This window comes from Pseudoliparis swirei, chromosome 9 (assembly GCF_029220125.1).
Source record: "Pseudoliparis swirei isolate HS2019 ecotype Mariana Trench chromosome 9, NWPU_hadal_v1, whole genome shotgun sequence".
Lineage (NCBI taxonomy): Eukaryota > Metazoa > Chordata > Actinopteri > Perciformes > Liparidae > Pseudoliparis > Pseudoliparis swirei.
In genome coordinates, this window is record NC_079396.1 from 23,419,106 (window position 1) to 23,440,728 (window position 21,623).

The 21,623-nt window shown below is 49.2% G+C and overlaps 1 protein-coding gene across 1 annotated transcript in view; it reads left to right on the forward strand.

Annotated features, from left to right (window-relative positions):
• The first annotated feature begins 408 nt into the window (after positions 1–408).
• The window catches only part of LOC130199287 (cadherin-4-like), a 244,516-nt gene continuing 223,301 nt past the window's right edge, over positions 409–21,623 (forward strand). Inside the window, exons 1-2 of the mRNA XM_056422646.1 lie at positions 409–511; positions 2,017–2,128. Of these exons, the coding sequence (XP_056278621.1) occupies positions 455–511; positions 2,017–2,128 (169 nt within the window). The 5' untranslated portion in view covers positions 409–454. The remainder of the gene's footprint in view (positions 512–2,016; positions 2,129–21,623) is intronic.

Consider the following 21,623-nt stretch of genomic DNA (forward strand, 5'->3'; position numbering starts at 1 on the left):
AAAATAATAAAATAAACCTATATATATATATATATATATACACACAGGGGGACGTCGGAAAGACGTCAGACTGCGTGCTCGTTTGATCCAAAAAAACTCCCAACGAGTGTTGCTTTAAGTGCGCGCGTGTGTTTGCGCGTGCGTCCGCGCGTGTGTGTGTGTTGAGTCTTCCTGCACCGGGGTTGAGAGGAGGGGTTGGAGAGAGTGACGCTGGCTGCGCCTCGGTGCTGAGCGGAGCGCTTTACCTGCAGATGAGAGAGCCGGAGAGGGGGACTCGGGGCGCAGAGCTGCAGCAGCACACTCGCGGAGCGCACCAGGAGGGACGTAACGGAAACGGACCCGAGCAGAACGACGGGGGTGGGGGGAATTAACGCGCACCATTACCGGAGAATCATTACGCATCTGCCCGTCTTTCTGGTTTTTCCTCGCCCAGGCGGCTCGCTCGCTCGCCACCATGAGAACCGACTTCGCTGTGGTCCTGACCGCAGCCCTCCTTCTGGACTCATTCTGGGTGAGCTGTCTCCTCCTCTTCTTCTTCTTTTTCTTCTTCTTCTTTTACAGTCTTTATTATTATTATCTTTATGACAGCTGGTTTCTGTAAGTTGTGAAGAGTGCGAGACGCATGCGTCTCAAGAGAGAGAGAGAAAGCGCGCGCACAGAGCGCGCGGGCTTGGGTAAAGTCCTGTAACGGTAGTCGGATGGAGTCCGGTGTCGGTGCCGCAGCGGCGCAGAGCTGCTCCTCCGTTTCACCACAAGTGCGCTAATTGGGCTCGCGAATGAATTTGGATGTTTGAGCCAGCATCTGATCCTCGTGAGAGCTCCTCCAAATAACAGCGCGAGGCGACACCTTTAAATATATATATATATATTATTCTGCTTCATCAAATCCAGAGTCACGTCGTTTATCTCTCGCCGCGCCCACAACAAGTTCACCTAAAGTTGTGCGGTGCTCTTCGACCCCCTTTCTTCTTCTTCTCCTCTTCGTTGAATCGATCACATGTCAACGAAGTCCTACTCCGCGCGCCGGTGTCCCCCCCCCCCCCCCTTCCGCGGAGGAAGCTCTTTCTCTCTTTCCGTGACCAAAGCCGTTATTTGATCACGTGAACCGAAGGAGAACTCCACACCGACCGTTCACGCCTCCGTTATTCCTCTCATGGAGGAGGACACAGAGAGAGAGAGAGACTCCTCTTCAATCAGAGTGCTGCCCTGGCACCCACTAGTGTGTGCGTGCGTGCACGTGTGTGTGTGTGTGTATGCGTGTGTATGTATTCATTTTTTTGGGTGCGCATGCACGCGGCTGCAGCGGGTCAGATGGTTCACTTTCACCAGCAGAGAACACTTCATGTGTGCAACGTTTTTTCTCTGCAGCTGGTTCAGTCCAAACACACACACACACACACACACACCTAACACACGTCACACACACGCCTACACACACATGCTGTGTTCTGGACAACCCCCCCCCCCCCTTTTCCTGCTTGTGCAAAACACAGTCAGGATGAGACAATTTCTGCAGCATTCACGCTGTTTTCTTTTCTGTGTGTGTGTCTCACTTAACCCCGAGTGCAACACTTAAATAATATCCACATGGATTTATTTATTTTTGGAGCCAGTTAAACTATTATGAAAATATTTTGTTTTAATCATATATTATGTGGGCATATTAAATATGTGCCTACCTGGAAGCATGCTGTCGATGAACTTATTTATATATATATTTATATATATATATATATATATATATATATATATATTTATTCCGCTAACTGCTGTACACTATGAACATCATTTTTTAAAATCATATATTATCCTAGTGTGGGCATATTTAATCAGCTATGTGCCTACCCGGGAGCATGCTGTCGATTAACTTATTTATGTATGTAAATATATATATATATATATATTTATTCCGCTAACTGCTGTACACTATGCTGCTTTCCTGCCAGGCTTAGGAGGAGCAAGAAATCAATGGAATCCATGTTTATCGATGTCTTGCTTTGTTTTCCTCTCTTCCAGAGGAATAATGGCGAGCATGCATCCGAAGGTCCCTGCCGACCGGGCTTCTCACAAAGCTTCTACTCTGTGCTGATATCAAGGGATGTACTGCAAGGCCGGGACATCCGCAAAGGTAAGGGCTTTGAACTGGCGCTGCCCAGTGAGTCCAAGGGCTCCCCTCGCCAGGCCAAAGGGAAACGTCTGTGCGTGTGTGTGTGTGTGTCAGCGACACGGGAGAAAGAAAGAGCACGGAGCGATTTGGAATCCTTCTTCAAGGAGCAAACTCTGCGCTGCCGAGTTGTTGTTGTTGTTATTATTATCATCGTGATCACCATCACTATCTTCATCATCCGTCACCTTCACGCCGCGTCCCCATACCCAGTCGCCTTGCTCCAAATTACACAGCGGGGCCGAAGTGCGAGGGCCCGATAGTGCAGGAAATGGAATCGACATCCTGTGTCTAATCTGGCACCGCTCCTGCCAATGTGGGCTAATTGCAATTCTCTATTGATCCCGATGTTTTTTTTCTCTCTCTCTCTCTCTCTCTCTCTCACCCTCATAGCTCAGCTAAGCTGTGTTGTTTTGCTGTGGGCGCACACTAGTTCTGTTGTTGGTCAACAGTGGCTTTGGGCAAGGCTGCACAGTATATGTCTCCTCCTCCTTAGCAGCGAGAGACCTGGTGGGGATGCAGCTGTCTAGACTCTCTCTCTCTCTCTCTCTCTCTCTCTCTCCAGTGTGTGTGTGTGTGTTCGTCATCGGGGTTCAGCATATTATTTCTCGCGTCTTGTCTATTTGTGTTTCGTCAAAGTTCTGGTGGACGTCGTCGGCCTTGATTGTGGTGTTTCATTAACTTCGGCCGGAAGCGGGATCGGGGACACACACACACACACACACCTACACACACACACACACACACACACACGCACACACACACGCTGTCGCCCGGCCGAGAGCTCGCTTTTTGTGCGGCAGTGGCGCCTGCCGCCCAGCAGGGGGTGTTCACACAATCACAAACAATCACAGAATGAGCCATCACTGCTGCACAGGAGCCGTGTGTCTGGGTGTGTGTGTGTGTGTCTGTGTGTGTGTGCGTGTCTGTGTGTGTGTCTGTGTGTGTCTGTGTCTGTGTGTGTGCGTGTGTTTCAGAGGGCATTATTCATCTGGTTTCGGTCTCCGAGAGATGAGACTGTCGCCGCTCGCACACACGGAATAATCGTCGAGGGAAAGTCTCACAGGGTTGTTTTGAGTTATTAATAATTCAGTTTACCGCAAACAAACAACGTTTTATTGCGCTCTTTCCGGCGCAACGCCCTCACAGAGCGTCAAACGTTGCCGTGGTGTCAGACCCGATAAACCTCGACACTCTCCACTCGTGGGAACACAGGGACTCGTAATTAATTCACCCCTCTCCAATCGCATTCAAAGCGTACGCTTTTTAATTTGACATATCATGTGTGCCCGGCGCTGTTTGGAAGGATCTCGACAAAGTAATACGTGCACACACACACACACACACACGCACACACGCACACACACACAGGGCTCTCGACAAAGTAATACGTGCACACACACACGCACACACACGCACACACACAGGGCTCTCGACAAAGTAATACGTGCACACACACACGCACACACACGCACACACACACGCACACACACGGGCTCTCGACAAAGTAATACGTGCACACACACACACACGCACACACAGGGCTCTCGACAAAGTAATATGTGCACACACACACACGCACACACACACACGCATCAGGGCTCTCGACAAAGTAATACCTGCACACACACACACGCACGCACACCCACACACACAGGGCTCTCGACAAAGTAATACGTGCACACACACACACGCACACAAACACACGCATCAGGGCTCTCGACAAAGTAATACCTGCACACACACACACACACACACACAGGGCTCTCGACAAAGTAATACGTGCACACACACACACACACACACACACACACACACACACACAGGGCTCTCGACAAAGTAATACGCGCACACACACTCACCCTGATTTACAGGGCTCAGGCAGTTGATTTCTAGAAGGTAATGGTGTCACTGGAGGGAGGCAGGAAGCTATTCTGGAAAGGCTTTAATAATAACATTGTTGAACCCAAAACCATCAAGTGGGGTTGGGAGTAATGACCCCCCCCCCCCCCCCCCCACACACACACACACACACCTATACATATACTGTGTGTATATGCCACTGGGGGACTGCTGGGAAGGACATAACTAGGACCGTGGCCATGAAGGGGAGGATGTGTGGGTCTAGACAGGAGGTCGGCGGGCAGGAGGAGGAGGAGGAGGAGGAGGAGGAGGAGGGTGTTACATTTCAAATGTTATTATTTTTACTCACTCTGAAGTGCCAAACTTCATAAAGTCTCGAGGTCTAGTGCAGTTATTGAAACCGCCACTGCAAACCGGGACAACCAACAAACCCCAAGGCCAAATATTTGACAATCTATCCGGTGATATAAAAGTCGTGTCGACACTATTTGGCCATTTTTAAAAATCTTTTCTTGACAAATCATCTCTTCACTATTTCATCCTGGATGCGTCGGTCGCCTCGCGAGTCCTTTCTTTTCCTCCTTGTCTTCTGATTCATCTTCTTTTAAGGCGAGACGCTCATTCCGGGTGTTTCAGGCCGACGGAGTTCTCAGTGAACGTTCCTCTGTCAATTCTGCACACTGCATTATTCCTGCCGAGTGGATTTATTTGCTCTCCATTCATCTGGAAAAGCCCAGTCTCCGCGGTTAACGACTTGCATATCCTACCGGCATTGAGGAATTTAGGTCAGACGGCATTCTTTTTATTTTTCACGACTGGGAAGGCCCGTCGCATTCTTCGACGCGTTATTGCACGAGGGGATTTTTTTTTTGGAGCACGGGCGTCCACTTGGACTCGAGGACGGACTGATTTTTAATGTGTTGGTCAAAGGTCACGGACGCAAAAAACAAGTGTTTTTGGCCGTAACTCAAGAGTTCATATGCTAGCTATTGTAAATCCACACGGACGTCTGATAGGATTACAAATGATGACATTATGGAAATATACGGATGAAAAGCTGCCTGTGCGGAGGCGTGTAGCGGTGATGCTTCGCGTGAACTCGAGCTGAGCGTCGCCAGGCCCGGCGCTCCCTCACACGGCCTCTGCTGCTCGGAGATCTGCGTCGTCGCAAAGTCGCATTTTACCTTTAGCTGTCGTTAAAGTGAGGCCGTTGTGACGCGCCTCCCGTCGGTACCTGAGCTACAGCAATGCCGACGTCCACAGTGCGGCTCCTCCGGTTTTTTCTCCTGCAGTCATCGCTTTGTTTTTTTTCGTGAATCGGCCCCTGATTACATTTCCTTCTGTTCCTTCAGCCGACGCTTTAATCCAAAGCGACTTGCAATCATGGACCCTGGACACGGCGACGGGGAGCAGTTCGGGGGTTAAGAGTCTTGCTCAAGGACACATCGACTAGGGCTAGCGGAGACGGGGATCGAAACGCCGCCCCCCCCCCTCCCCCTCCCCCCTCCGATGCCTGACTTCAGTTGGACCATTTGATCCCCTCCAGTAACTCATCGGCCAGAACGAATGGCCCGGGTGGCCTAGCGCTCTGGGCTAGCCTCAGGATTGCTATTGCATTCATAAACACATCTTCTCTCTCCCTCTCTCTCTCTCTATCTCTATCTCTCACACATGCAATGTTTGTGGCTGCCATTCAGTACAGATTCGGGTTCTTCACGTCTCTGCCTCTCTGACCCAGATGCCGTCTCCCCCTCCCTTCAGTGCCACCTTGTTTCTATATTCACGGCATATTGGACTCAATATTGCAAAGTAAAGCTCACAGGATCCTCTGCCTCTACATGTTGACGAACAAAACACCTCGAATCAGAGTCAGATGAACTTCCCCTCGTCCCTTCAGCCGTCCCTTTCCCGTCACTGTTCTCTTTCCCTTCACGCTCAAACTGCATTAGATAGTTTTGATTCGCAGTTGACCTTCTGCCCCAAAATCTCACGACACAGAGCCTGCAGTGTCATCTGGGTCATTGTTGGAATATCGCCTCCTTTGTGTTGTTGTTGTTGTTGTTCTGCCTCAATAACTCCCGTTGTTTCTTCTCATGATTAATTTTTGTGCAATCTTGGTGTCTTACTTTATTCCAATAAGTCATATCTCCCCATGTTTCTTTCTCTTCTGAATAATACTCCTCTCATCTCTGACCCCCCCCCCCCCCTCCAATATAAACTACTAATCTCTTGTCGTAATGCAAAAGAAGCGCACACATCCTCATCCCCCTCTCCTTCCCCCCGCCGCCATCTCTTTGAACCGCTACATGCTTTATGGCACATTTTTTGCGAGGGGTTTTCCGTCTCTCGGAGATGCGTCGTATTTTTTTCTTCTTCTTCTTCTCTCTATTAACGAGCGGCGGAGCGGGAGGCTGACGTGCGTTTGGACGTCTCGTGAAGCGGGTGAGACGCGCCGAAGGTGCCGGCTCATGCTCTTCGGGGGCCGAGAGGCTAACCTGACCTCGGGGAGCTGTTAACCCGGCGCCGGTTGACAGATATGCACTTAATTAACGTGTAACCCCTCCCCCGCCTGATGTATAGGGTATGCGTCCAATAGTTTTCCAAAGAGTTGTGCGCGGATTTTCCAGAGAGAGGCTCATAAAGATGATTTAGCCACGTGGCGGAGCGTTTCTGACCACGGCAAAGGTCTAGACACGAGAGCTTTATGAGATACGCAGGGTGGGAGGTGGGGGGGGGGGCTTCCCACCTGCAGGAGTTCCTTTTTGCTTTTGTGTCCTTACTCGGGCTGTGCGTGTTGTGGTTGAGTAGGGGGGGGGGGGTGAACGCCATGTTTTGTCTTCTTCTTTTTTCCTTCTTCTCCGAGGAGCCGGTCATTAGAAAGGCAAGCAGGAAGAGAGGAGAAAAAAAGAAAGAAAGAAAGAAAAGAAAGAAAGAAAGCAGGCAGGTGGGGGGCATTATCTTTAATGAGATTTCTGACATCTTGTTCCTTTTGTTTCGAGAGGAGAGACGGAGGAGAACGGAGAGGGACGGAGGGGGGGGGGGGCGAGACTTCCTGCAGGTTGAGTTACAGTGTGTGTGTGTGTGTGTGTGACCCTGCATACTTGTCATCTGCTCGGTACATTAAGAGACCTCCCGCCTTGGCATGATGGGCCTTCTGGGGTCCTACAGGGCCTCGGTCGTGGCCCCCCGGAAGACATTAAACCCATTTAAACACTTTGCTTTGGACTCCAGCTCTTTAATGCACAGATGGTCTGCACTGGGCTGGGAGATGACACGGGGACCCTGCTCGCTCGCTCTCTCTCTCTCTCTCACACACACACACACACACATGCACATTTGGAGGTTAGGGCTTTGTTTTTCCTGTTGTTTCTGTTGTTGTTGTTGTTGCCGGTGTCAGATGAAGACTCCACGGCGGCTGCTGCAAGGTGTCGCCCGCTGTCTTTTTGGCAAAATGGTTTTGTCGACAGGAGCGGCGGCGGCGCTAGGCGCTCCGTCCTCGGGCTGTCCCGTTGCCGGGTTGCGTCGGACGAGGATTACACCAGCAGCACGGCGATAAGCCCACAAGGCGTCACGCTGACCGTGTCCGCTGTCAGAGGGAGGGTGAGAGAGAGAGAGATGAAGAGGAGGTATAAGACAAGGCTCTTTCTCTCCGAAGCGGCGAGCACAGCATCGTAGACGTCACTCTCGCCGCCATTGCGTAACAAACGCAAACAAAAGGAGGTGGAGATTTACCCCTCCCAGTCCGCCCAGTCCGCCCCAGTGCAGCTTTTGGCCCAGGCCCCAAAACGCCGCGGCGTCCTCCCTCGTTCCGTCTTCCCGCTCACTTCCACTGCCGCCATGTCTTTCGAATTCCGGCCTAATGGATGTTATAAAATGACGCCGCTGTGAAGGCGTGACCAATGAAGTCACTTTGTGTGCACGGGTGACACCGTTGTGCAGTTTGAGATTATCTCTGTCCTCCTATTTTAATTTTTACATTTTTCTTCCAAGTACAGAGCACATAAAAAAAAAAAATGCATGAGCTCGGTTTGGGCAATTCGTCCCATAAATCTCTAACTTCAAATAAACATCATTAAAGAGGAGCAAACTAAAAGCTAATTTATATATATATATATATGTATATATATATACATTTATTTTAAATTCATTTAAATATATATATAAATATACATATTTATATACTTATATATACATATATATTATTATTTAAAGGAATATAAAAAGGGATTCGGTGTCTTCACCTCTAACCCAGCCCTCAATTATCTCCCCTTCCTGCCTCGTTTTCCCCGGACCAGATCGTTACAGTTAATTAAAAGACTTCTCACACTTTTCTAATCAACCAGAAGCCGTCTATGATCTCTCTGAGAACGTGGGCAGGACAAATCCGAGAGCATTACACCCTCATACGCTCTTCCTTTTTGCTTGAAGATCCCTCGCCCCTTTGGTGAAGGGGAGGATGAAACGATGGGATGGGAGCCCTCAGAAGACACGGCTGTCTGATAATCACTAATTGTGTCCTGAACGCCCTTTGAACGTCCCCCCCCCCCCCATTAGGTTCTCGAGTTCAGCTCACGGAACCGTAGAAGGAGGTGGGGGGGAGTCAAGGGGGAGTCCTGGGGGACGACAAATGGAGTGGCAGTAATGTGAATGTGAAGACGATGAAGACTCCCATGGCGTCCGGGGTCCACTGTGTTCGCCAGGCTCAACGCTAACAAGGGGCCAACGAAGGCGTCTGATGATCAAGCTAGATTTGGACTTTTAGAAAACAAAACAATTATTACTTTCCCCATTGGGAGTTTGAGTGAGACATATTTGGCAGAGTTGGCTACCGGCGAGAAATTACGGTGAAGACCTTCAGAGTAAAAGAGCTTTTTGTGATTCGCTTAAAAAACGTCATCGATGCCGACCTGCGACTCACCCTTCATGTCATCATCGTCGGGTTTTTAATAGACACATTGAATGAGGATTGGGATGTCAGAAAATTACGTTTGGAGCCCAACTTTATTTAAATATAAAACCCCTTAAAATCCTCTTCACAAGCTTTAACCGGTGAATATTTGTACTAGATATTTCACTCAAAAGTTTGAAATAGTTTTCTCTTTTATCCTTGATTGACTGATTATAATTATCCGTTTCAACAACACATGTCATGTTCAAAGTCCTTATTGGATGAATGTGGTATTGTTTGATGTGGTTGATGGACACATCTTTAATCTGCACTATCGCTCAACTTGCTCAAAATGCATGTAAATGTTGGATATTGATGCCAATAACTCCATATACCACTCTTAAGTACTCTGAGTATGTTTCGGAGCATCCATCCATCCATTGACACGTATCGCGTTGTAATGCATTCTGGGACATAGCCAAAAAAAAAGGATGCATGAAGGCGAACAAGGTTATCGGGGTTGTTGAATCTGCGTCGATGGAGTAAAGGCTGACGTTAAAATACCCGAGACCCTCCTGAACCGAAACCCACTGTATCTCCTGAAGATCACCGTTTTCTTCCTTTGTTCGCGGGAGGCAGCCGATCACCGTTGCTGTGGGCAACGGTCGTCATGGAGTTTTTTAATAAGTGGCACACTCTCTCGATTGTTTCCGATTGAACGTGCGTCGAGCAAAGCGATGCATTCACGACTCCCAAACAAATGGAAGGAGGCTATTTATGGTCACGGTCCAAACCCGTGGAATCCACTCAGAACCGTGCCGTACAGAGAGCCCGACGGGAGCGTTTGTTTCACCGCGAGCCGCGGCGCCGAGACGCTTCTTCGGGAGGACCCGAAGAATCGAAGGAATCCGGAATATTCACAAAGATGATTTCAATATCGAGGCTTCGCGGCGTTCGCTGCGGCGGAGTGACAAAGCGCGACTTTCATCGCACTTTGGGCTCGTATTCGTTACAACTCCTGAGATTCGGTATGCGACGGCGCAGCATTCCTCCTCGCTCATAACACTACCGGTCAAACGGCGTGATTAAATGGCGGCTAGCCCGGGGCCCGCTTCGAGCCATCGGGACCGACGCTCTTTCAACAACAACAAAAAAACGAAGAAGAAGAAGAAAAGACACTGGCCGCAGTTCCTTTCTTCTCCCTCTTTGGACAATTGTCTTTTTTTATTCTTTTCTCCCAGCACATCAGAGGCAGAGGGCGAGGGGCGAGAGAGAGAGAGAGAGAGAGGCCCCCTCTCTCCTCCTCCGGGCCCCTGGGAGAATGTGGAGAAGCAGATAAGTTGTCTCGCTCGGAATCTGAGAGAAGATCAAGAAACAGAGTCCGGCGGCCGAGAGGGAACACGCTTCTGTCAGGGAGTGTGTGTGTGTCTGTGTGTGTGTGTGTGTGTGTGGGGGGGGGGGGGGGCGGATGATAATCCCAAACACCGGAATAAAGGGATTACAAAGCGACGGTGTAATCCGGCTGCCAATCACACCTCATTAGCAAACATAGGTTTCAGAAACACAGCGACAGGTAGAAGGGGTGTGTGTGTGTGTGTGTGTGTGTGGGGGGGGGGTCATAGGAAAGAGAAGTGAAGGAGGAACGATGCGGAAGTGAAGGAGAGTTTGGAGGAAGAGGAAACCAAAGGAAGCAGGGGAGGAGGAGTGGAGGTATAACGGCCTCACTATATTCCGCTCAGGGGGCTCTGCGGAGAGTTTTTATTAGGCTTTCATCTGCCTTTCCTCTCCTCCTTTACACCCCCCCCCCCCCCCCCCGGCGCCCCTCGCCATGTCAGTCACGTCTCAAACCCACAGTTCTACTTGTAACTCCCTGATTAATTAACAACATTGATTTGTTAATTTAATTGTAGGTGGGTTTTTTTTCCACATTTTTTTGTTATCTTTATACTTCTCTCTCTCTCTCTCTTCTGCCTCTTGCTCCCTCTCATCCTCTTGGCAGGATAATTTGCCCCGCAGCTTTGAGGAGGGGAAATGAAAGGTAGAAGCAGAGGAAGCCTTCAGATGGTTTATTAAGAATTGATTTGGCACGGCGGCGGCGGAGAGAGAGAGAGGGAGAGAGAGAGAGAGGAGAGAGAGGGAGAGAGAGGGAGGGAGAGAGAGGGAGAGAGAGAGAGTATTAGTCGGTTGGCCTTCACGGCGAGTCCGGTGGCGAATGACAAGGCGGCGTGTAACACACGACAAAAGCGCCAACACCCAGAAACCCCCACTGCACCTTCATTTACAGCTGGTCAGACAACAACAACAACAACAGCAGCAGCAGCCGTGAAGGCTCATCGACTCCCCGGTCAGGTGCGTCTGCCTTTGTGCGTTCCTTGGTGCCGGGCGGAGGTTGTTGTTTGTTTCTGGCGTCTCCGCGGGTTGATTGGCCGCCGCTGCGTTTCCTCTCCGCTCATCACAGACGCCGCGTTTTCTCATGAGCACCGAAACGTGATTTATGCGATAAGTTATTCACAGTTTTTTGGGCAAATCACAAAGTTTAGCCATCGATAACCCGACAGCTTTAAGGAAAACGTCTCTCGGGGACGTGCTCTTCGTTTCCTCCACTACGCATCACAGTGTGTGTATTCGTTGTTGTTGTTTTGTTGTTGTTATTGTGTAAAATCTGGAGGTGAAGACTGAACTCCAGGAAACAGTTAGTTTCTCTTGAGACGGAAAGGAAAGAAAGTGAAAGTGGAGGGGAAAAAAAGCGTGAATATAGACACTCACGTCGACGAAAGACGACGACAAAGACAACTAAAGCGACGGCGTCGGCGTTCCGCGATGAAAAAAAGAGATTCGTGAGCGAGGCGACGCCGCCTCAGCCGCGTGACAGACGACCACGCACGCGCTTTGAATCAGAGAGGCTTCATCTACAGTATATATATATATATATATGTAGCTCCACACATCCTCACCGCCCGCGACTAACACTACGAGGCCCGTGACGATGTGAACGCCGCTCGCCGCACTCCCCCGTCAGCCGCGATGCAGGCGCTGCATTCCTTCAAATGAAGACCGCCGTCTGCTTGAGTTGACAAAGATGCACGGCCGAGCTGAAGTGAAATGAAAAAGACTTTTTGGGGAGAAAAAAAAGCGTTGGATGCTCGCTTCGACGATGAATCGCTTTGCCCTCGACGTGCCGCCGCGTGATGACTCCGTTAAGTAAACGAGGGGGGGAGGGAGGGTGGTTTCTTCCGCCCGAACTGGAATCTCAGCCTCGGGCCACAAAAAGCCCCCCCCCCGTAGGAGCGCTCGTCTCCTCTGAGAAAGAGAGGGAGTGGGGATGCGGCTCCCCGCCGGATGGAGGACAATGGAGACAAATGAGGCTGCGCAGAAGGGCACAACTCTGTTTCTATTATCGCTGAGGAGGTGGAATATTCTCCACCCTCCTCCTGGAGGAAGACGTCCTCCATTCGATATCCCCGTCTCCGCTCGAGCAGAGGCGAGGCCGAGGCGTTCGGAACGGTACTACGGCATTGAAGGGGGGGGGGGGGGGGGGGAATTATCTATGAAACACACACACACACACATTTGCATGCCCATCGCTGCAGTGTGCGTTGCGGCGGCGCATAAAAAACACGAGGAGGTTTCAAGGCGAGCGAGTCTAAAAAAAAAACTACAACAACCGACAGACGAAGTTAAACGCGACGTCGCATCGGATTCCTCCGATCGAATACTTTGGGCGTTGTTTATCGCTTCTTTTCGTGCGTCAGCAACGGAGGTAATCCGTCCCGCGTGTGCGGACTAATGAACGAGGCGTCCCGCTCGCGGGATGATATTTAGCCCGAGTAGCAGTTCCTTTGATGAGATTAGCTTCATGCACTCTCTTGACAAATTGCTCTGTCCTTACCTCACAGCGGATACACTCATCTATGCCAGAAACACAAAGAATCTCCTTCCGCTTAACAGAACACATCGCTGTGTGTGTGTGTGTGTGTGTGTTTCAGAGAGATTGATGAAGAGGGATGGATGGAAAGATAGAATGAAGTTAATAGTTAAAACACGAGTCTGCAGAGGGTTTGCTGTTAACCCTCCTGTTACCTTTGGGGTCAATTTAACCCGATTCAATGTTTAACGTCTCTAAAAAAATGATTGACATAATTTTTTTATGCTTCATATTTCATGGCTTTTCCTAATTTATTGGGGACAACTGGGAAAACATAAAATTCACATGATATGTTTTACCTTCGCATATCATAAGATTGGGTATTGAATTATGAACATTTTGGCATTAGTTGCATGCCAATTGGATAAAAATTGACCATGCTATGGTAAAAAGAAGATTTTTACCTTTCCATGACCTTGACCTTGACCTTTGACCCGATTGATCCCAAAATCTAATCAAATGGTCCCCGGATAATAACCAATCATCCCACCAAATTTCATGCATACAAATAAATAAATAAATAAATAAATGCACGGCGATCAAAACATAACCTTACGCATTTTCAATGCGAAGGTAAATATCTACTTTTTTATTTATTTAAACGGTTATTTAGGTAGTCAACAAACAAACAAACACACCACACACTTAAACTTGGTCAACAATATAAATTCTAATTTTCTCTAGGTTTTAAATGCTGGGGTCAAATTGACCCCAGGGGTAAAAGATGTTAGTAAATCTTAAGGTAACGGGAGGGTTAAACGACACATGCACTCCGGCGGCGTTGGCTGCCGTGACCCCGTTGACCCAGAGCGGCGTCTGGCAGTCCGTCTTTCGGTACATTGTTGTACAGCCTAAGCTACTATAAGCTATTTTATTGAGTTTTCCATTTAATGAAGGGCTCTGAGTGAATTTGAGTTCCCTCTGGTGAAACAATTAGGCGGTGTGTAATGTATACGTCCAGTTCTGCTGTCTACGCTTCGCTCCGCGGAGCCTCGCTGTTGTCCGTCACGCGCCACGTGATTGGTCGATACTCTCTTGTTCTGGGAGGAAAAAAATGGAAACAGTTGTTGTTGTTTTGCCCCGTGGGATGTTTGCGTTCTTTGACTCGTGACAAATACGGCATAAAAATACGTGCCGCAAAATTGCTTCTGGTGTGTACACGCCTTCATATACCACGACTACCCAGTTCACAAAGTACAGCTGGAGCACAGAGGGGAGCGTCTTTAGTTCTAGTCCCACGGTGCCGAAAGAATAGAAACGTTGACCTGGTGATGATGTCGGAGTAAAGCCGCGAGGGTTTCTCCCAAATGTCCAGGCCCTCCGTCCAGAGACGACGTCTGACTCGTTGTACTGACGCATACAGGGGATCTGGTATTGACATATACATCCACTGACATAAAGGTCTGGAGAGGCCAAGTCACACGCTACATACATCCCTTAAAGTGAGAGAGCAAGAGAGAGAGAAGGAGAGTGAGAGAAGGAGAGTGAGAGAGAGAGCATAGGAGAGAGAGAGAATGAGAGAGATTGAGCGAGAGAGAGAGAGAATGAACGAGAGCAAGAGAGAGATATAATGTGAGAGAGAGAGCAATAGAAGATAGAGAGAATGACATAGAGAGAGAGTGAGAGAGAGCATAGGAGAGAGAGAGAGAGAATGAGAGAGTGAGAGATTGAGCGAGAGATCGAGAGAGAGAGCAAGAGTGAATGTAAGAGAGAGAGCGAGAGAGAATGAGAGAGCGAGAGAAAGCAAGAGAGAGAGAATGAGAGAGAGAGATCGAGAGAGAGAGAGAGCATAGGAGAGAGAGAGAATGAGAGAGATTGAGCGAGAGAGAGAGAGAATGAAAGAGAGCAAGAGAGAGATATAATGTGAGAGAGAGAGCAATAGAAGATAGAGAGAATGACAGAGAGAGAGAGAGTGAGAGAGAGCATAGGAGAGAGAGAGAGAGAATGAGAGATTGAGCGAGAGATCGAGAGAGAGAGCAAGAGTGAGAGAGAATGTAAGAGAGAGAGCGAGAGAGAATGAGAGAGCGAGAGAAAGCAAGAGAGAGAGAGAATGAGAGAGAGAGATCGAGAGAGAGAGAGAGCATAGGAGAGAGAGATAATGAGAGAGAGAGCGAGAGATCGAGAGAGAGCAAGAGAGAGAGAATGAAAGAGAGCAAGATAGAGATAATGTGAGAGAGAGAATGAGAGAGAATGAGAGAGAGATCGAGAGAGAGATCGAGAGAGAGAGAGAGCATAGGAGAGAGAGAGCATAGGAGAGAGAGAGAATGACAGAGAGAGAGAGAGAGAGAGAGCGAGAGCGAGAACAAGAGAGAGAGAATGAAAGAGAGCAAGATAGAGAGAATGTGAGAGAGAGAGAATGAGAGAGAAAGAGAGCGAGAGACTATCACCAAGCTATCTTGTGCCTTTCCTTTTTTTCATGAGGAACGAGTGTGTGACTCGTCCTCTGGGAGCTGGAAGCTGACGTTGGCAGCCGGTGAACACGCTGTGGGTCGTGGTTAAGAAAACCATTTCTCTTTTAATAACTCCCCACCGCTCCTGTTTTTACTTTTCTCTCCTGGCCCAGTTTTTTCAAAAGGTTGCAGCGTAACCCGAGGACCGACCAGCGAGGCTTTGCGTCCGCCCGGCTGTGTGTGTGTGTGTGTGTGTGTGTGTGCAGGCACGTCCACAGATAGACCCCTAGTGGTGGTCAAGCACCTGCCCTTTTGCCCTGGATGAGAAACGTGCCCTTTGTCAACTCTGTCACAAAACATTTTTGGCAATAGGTGCCCTTTTTTGGGGTTTGAGCACCTGCCCCCCAAAATGTCTGTGCACGTGCCTGTGTGTGTCTGTGTGTGTGTGTGTGTGTGTGTGTGTGTGTGTGTGTGTGAATGTGAACACGTACAAGCTGCATGCCGGTCTAAAGCTAGCAGATCATTCTTTTTAATCTGAGTTTATCTTGTAAGTGAACACATCCAACATGGAGCTCCATCCCTCCAGCAGCAGCTTTGAGGGTGGGTGTGTGTGTGTGTGTGTGTGTGTGTCGGGGGGGGTGAAATATTTCACTTTAATTTAGATACCAGTGAGGTAAATTATAAATTTGAGAACTTGGTCTGAAACTTTTCTTTTTTCTTGTAATAATGGAAGTCCATCAGTTCACCCGCTTCAGATAGTATTTAATGAATTAAGCAGGCTCTAGATGGGCGACCCGAGGTGGAAGACAAACAAGTTCTGTATATATTACGCCTTTCTGACGGGACGTCTTCAAATGAAGCACAGGGTATTCTCATGTCGTCATCGGGGGGAAAAGGGATTTGCTTATCTTGGAGTTGGAGCAACGGGCTCCTCTTCTCTTTGACGTGTGTCATTTGAGCGTCGGTCTGCACGACATTGGAAAATAACCGACGGGAGTTTTCTAGAAGACGAGAGTCTGGATCTACGAAGAACCTTTTTGTGCTCCAGTAAACAATTCAACCGTAACCACATCGGAAAAAGTCACACCCACAAAGCATCGCAAGAGAGGCGCGGGGCTCTGCTTTCCAGACGGGTCGATGACATCGCCGCAGGGTTGACCCCATCTTTTGAGAATTGTACAAATATTTTTTTTTAAACAACAACACAATGTCAGGTCTACCTAAGCAGGAGATTGTGAATGGAGAAACATTGGTTTGTTGCAGAGAGGAATGAATGAACGTCAGACTCTCAACACACCCCCACACACACACACACACACACACACACACACACACAGCTCAGTCCTTTACTGTGGCACGTGGACACTCTTATCATTGATTTTCTTTCCCTCTTCTACTCTCTCCTCTGTCCACTCCCTGCAGCGCTCCCCAGCGTATATATATATCTGCCTCTGACAGAACAACGCTGCAGTGGGGGGGGGGGGGGGGGTCACTCAAGGACAGATTAGATTTTTTTTGGAGGTGGGATTCTCATTCCTGGTTTTTTTTACCCCCAAACTTCCCCCTCACCGCCACCCGATATCGTGCATCGGCCTCTTTGAGTCATCTGCAATTGCAACTACTTCCCGGAGACCAGCCGCCTCCTCGGATGCTGTATGTCGTCCTCGGGTGCGTTCTAGTTAAAAGAAAATGCAGTAAAGGTTAACGCGTGTGCGTCGGCCCACTTTGTTCCCACGGCGGCGGCGGCGCCTCCTCTTCTATCTGAGCCGTGGTAATTACTGCGCTTCACTGCCTCTGCAGAAGTCAATGGAGCTGAACTCATTGTCTCTCTCGACATGGAAGTCAACAATCGTGTGAATTCCCCGAGCGACATCGCAGCCACGGCTAAACCAACTTCCTGCATTTTTAACAGCCTCAATGTGTCTCAGTTTGTCCTTTTGCCTCTCTCTCTCTCTCTCTCTTTGTTTGTGTGTGTGTGTGGTTGGTTTCCACATCCCATTGAGTTCCAACGGGGGTAATTGAGCTTCGGAGTGTTTGTGATTTAATTCCCATGTATTTATTTCTGTATTTAATTTAAGTCGCGGAGTCCATTTAAAGTTGCTAACGGCATCATAATCGGATTTCCAAACAACGACGGCATCTCGGCCAAATTGTCACGTTTAGTTAGATTTGTTTTTAAATGGCTTTTAAAAGGGGGTTATTTCTTTGCGGAGTTAAAGTACAGTCACTTTCCCGTCTGCTGAAGAAGAGAAAAATGGCCGCCCACGCCACACTCTCGGTGTTTCTCAATTCAAAGTACACGAGTACAGACTTGTGTTCTTTTGGAGTCTGGTCTTGGGAGTCCAGACTCCGGAGGATGGGAGGACGGTCTTTCTGCGATTGGAACAGCAGCTGACTTGACGTCACCACATCAGCTGTTCTTGCTCCTTAGTTTACTCTAATTATTCACTGTAAATTATTTTTTACAGTCAAATAAACAAAACATCCTAAATTTACATTCCTGACTCAACAACAGTAGTATTTATAAAAAGTCATCTGTCAGTAGTTTATTTTCTCCTCTGCTATTGTTTCCGGTTGCTGGTGAAATGCATTCTGGGATATCTGCTGGCCAGAGTACGCACAAGTCTCCTCTGATGCATCCTCCGGAAAGTGGGAGGATCAAGTCACATCCGGGCGTTTTGACCGTGCTTTGCGAGAAGCGAACTTTGAATTGGAACATGGACTCGGGCTGAGACTGATGACGTTTCACGAGTCATGAGGACACAAGTAGAGGAAAGTACGCACAAGAACGCTGATTGAGAAACGCCGTCTGCCTCCTCCACTGGGTGTACTGACGGTGTCCCAGTGCAGCTGGAATGGAGGAGAGGAAATGTTGTCATGAACTGCGCTGGAGCTACAACACCACCGCGACCACGGCCGGCGACTCAATGGCCGATTGGCCGGTTGATCCCGTACTCCCTCGGAAGCACATTTGACGGAGTATAGGTTAGCCTCAAACCCAGTGGTCCCCAAACTACGGCCCGCCTCCCCATTTGGACCGGCCCTCTGAACAATACCAGAGACGCGTTCCGATTTATTATTTTTTTCACCTGGCCCACTGCCGTTGAGATGACAGTGAGACGCGGAGAAAATGTGAAGTGGTGCTCTTCGCAATAAAACATCTTTGATGGGACGTGTCGCGTCTCGGCCAATCAGCTTTCAGATGTCGACAGCGTTTGGGAAGTTAGGTTAGCTTGAATGTTAGTCCGCGACATCTACTGCTGTCACGCTGCACGGTGTAGCGATACTAACAAAGTACCCGTACGTTAAACACGATGTGATTTAGCATATTTTTAGTATCGATACTTCATTAAAAGAGCGATCAGAGCGCACGCGCTGCTCCGCTCCATTAAATGATGTCTGCACGCGCAGCGCTCACATGTGTAAATGTTGCCATGGCGAAGAAGAAAAAAACAAACCCGCGAGCCGACGCTCGTCGTTAAATCCTTCCGAACAGATTCTGCCGGATAAGGAAGGTACCGCGGCATTTCTCAAATCACAAGAGGTTCGCAGAGTTATGCCGGCTTCGTTTGGTTCAGTGTATAAAAAAGTAAAAGCTAAACCGGTGTTCTGAGGTGAGCGATACGTTGCACGTTTCCGCAGTCGATTTCGCGAAAATCCGACGATCTCAATTATCGTCAACAATTATCGTCGGGAATAGTTGAATGAATAAAAAACGACGCGACACGATTGTCGGGAGGCTTCAGATGGACCCAGTGGTTGGGGGATCGGCCTTCTGAGGATGAGGGTTACCTAAGGTAAGAGATGCAAAGCAGGAGACATGAGCATGGGAGGGAGAGGGAGAGAGTCTGAATAAATGAGTATACTTATGCCGAAAACAATGCCCATGCAATTGAGAGAGAGGGAGAGGGAAAGAGAGAGAGAGAGATTTCCATGCCAGTTGCGTGCTGTGCGAGTCTTTTCGGCTTTTATTGCCGTGTTTAGTCTATAAATTGGTCGGCAGTCGCGTGTCCTCCTCGGTGTCCATTTGTTTCCATCTTCAAGGCGCCTGAATAAGCCAACTGTGGCATCGATCCTAAATAGCTCGCTTTGCAGAGGTTTACTTAAAGGCTAAGTAAAAAGATTTTTTCCCCCTTCAAGCGGTCTATTTAACCTCAAGTATGCATAACGCCTGAACAGCCCTTCAGACGTTAATAGTACGGAGCATAGGGCTTACGGGAAGAGCGAGAGACTCTCTCTCTCCACTCTTTTGGTCCGGAGAATTGGCAGAAGGACGTATAAATAATCTGTAAAGGAGAGATTAGGTTATAATCTCTCACGGAGGAAGCTAGAGAATTTGTGTTGTTCCTCGACGCTTTTGTTTTATGAATGGCCTTTACCAGGGAAATGTCACGCTCGGGCATCGAGGGCCACGCTCTGGGCGGGGAGGGGGGGAGGGGCCCCGGGCTGCGGCGAGCAAGATGAACAAACGAGGTGGACGGATGCAAAAAATCGCAGACGGAGGTCGACCTTGAAGCCGCCGGCTCGGTCGCAACGCGGCCAGTTTGAGTCGGAAAAGACGCCGCGAAATATATCTTCTTTTTAACTTTCGATCTGTCGCGAAACAACATCTCCACGGGGGTCTTCTTTGAAAAATAAATCACCGTTCTCTCAAAAATGACACATTTTGCATCCACAGCAGGAGGCAAGTGAGACGAAAAGATTGTGCTTGGTTGTAAACATTCCCACGGGGGCATTTGTTCTGTTTTTGTATTTTTTTTGCACTGTGGTGGGGGGGGGGATGCTGAACTAGGCCAGTGGCGACACTGACATTTAGACTCAAAGGCTAATGCGATGCCCGTGTCTGCCCCCCCCGCGCGCGCGGTCGGCGGCGTCCTCAGATCAGGATCCGACTAGCCCCTCCTCGCTCCTCTTCCAGACCGTCTGTAGCCCCCCCCCCAAGACATCTTTCAGATGTGTCGACTTCTTCATCCCGTCTCCGCGTGGTCCGTCTGTGTGTGTTCGCGCGTGTCTCCGCGGCGACCGCGGCCGGAGGCTCGACTCATCCGACACGCTGAGAGCGAGGGGCCGTGGGGACGCCACAAAAAAAAGGAGAATAGCGTCGCTCGCCTCCTCTAATGGACGCCGGGGACACGTGGAGTTCGGCCCTTTCATGAGGCGAGGCCTTCTCCAGACCCCGTCGTTAGTTCTCTCTAAAGGCGGATTTATTCTACCCCAGGGCTACGTTGAGAAAAACATCTCTAATGATGATAGCGATACCCAGCGGGGTCGAGACGTCTTGGTACGATCTCACATCGCGTCTTCGCGCGACCTTTTCTTTTGACCCTCGGGGCCAACAAGCTGCCTCTCGGAGTCAGAAGGCTCATTCTCCAAGAAGCTCAAAGGCTTTCTTGATCACCCAGGCACATCCTCAGAATACTCTTATCAACGCGTGAGTTAAATACTCAGACGTTTTTTTGGCACTTTAGGGACAACAATTCAACGTGAGAGAAAAAGTTCGGATTTCGTTTTTTTATTATTACGTATTCACACTCACGTTAGGAAAGTAACGAGGAGGGGGGACTTCCCCGGGGGAATGGAGCGATTGGGATTGGGGGAAAGAAAAAAGGACTTGAGTCGTGTCCACAACTGTTCATGACTTTAGAAGAGATGTGAAAGGAAACTTGCCGCAGGCGTGTTCTTAAATGTGAGATTTAAGTGTTTCCCTCGCGCTAATGGATTTGCTCTTCTCCCCAATAAGGCAGTAACATTTCAAAATATAAAAAAAGAGTGTGACGCGAGAGACGAGGTTTTTTGTGTGTGCTCCTTTTGAAAATATCAACTGAATCAGGAGCAGGCGCATCATTTACAAATCCAGCCTGACATTTAGGGCGCTGGCAGGTAATAACGGAGAATCGCGTTTTCGCTCGCCCCGATGAGAGGAACGCCTTCCTGATTGAAGAGGGGCAACCGTGGCCTCCTCCCCCCCCCCCAGGTGTCACAATCAGTCCTCGAGTGCCAGATGTTGTCGTTTGATGCTCTGTCCACAAACACGGCGCCACATCCGAGTGTTTCGCGTCCTGACGGAATTTACGAAGTGGGAAGTCTCGCTCCGAGCGGCGGGCTATTTTCCAGCGGAAATGAGTTTGCCCGAAGAGACGAGCCCCGTAGAAAACCGGCGCTTCGGTCGTCTCTTCGGAAAACGCTGACTCCTTCATGTGTCCCCCCCCCCCCCCCTCCGAGAAGACTCGCGTAGTCGCTAACATCACCGTTGGCGACCTTCTGGTCTCGGAAGCCCGAGCGGTCGCTGAGCGAAACCTCCAGTACGACCATCTGTTCCAATCACGTCACTTTATCTGTTATCCGGTTCGGCGGCATGTCACCGAAGAGACCCGGATAGGGCGTAGAACATCA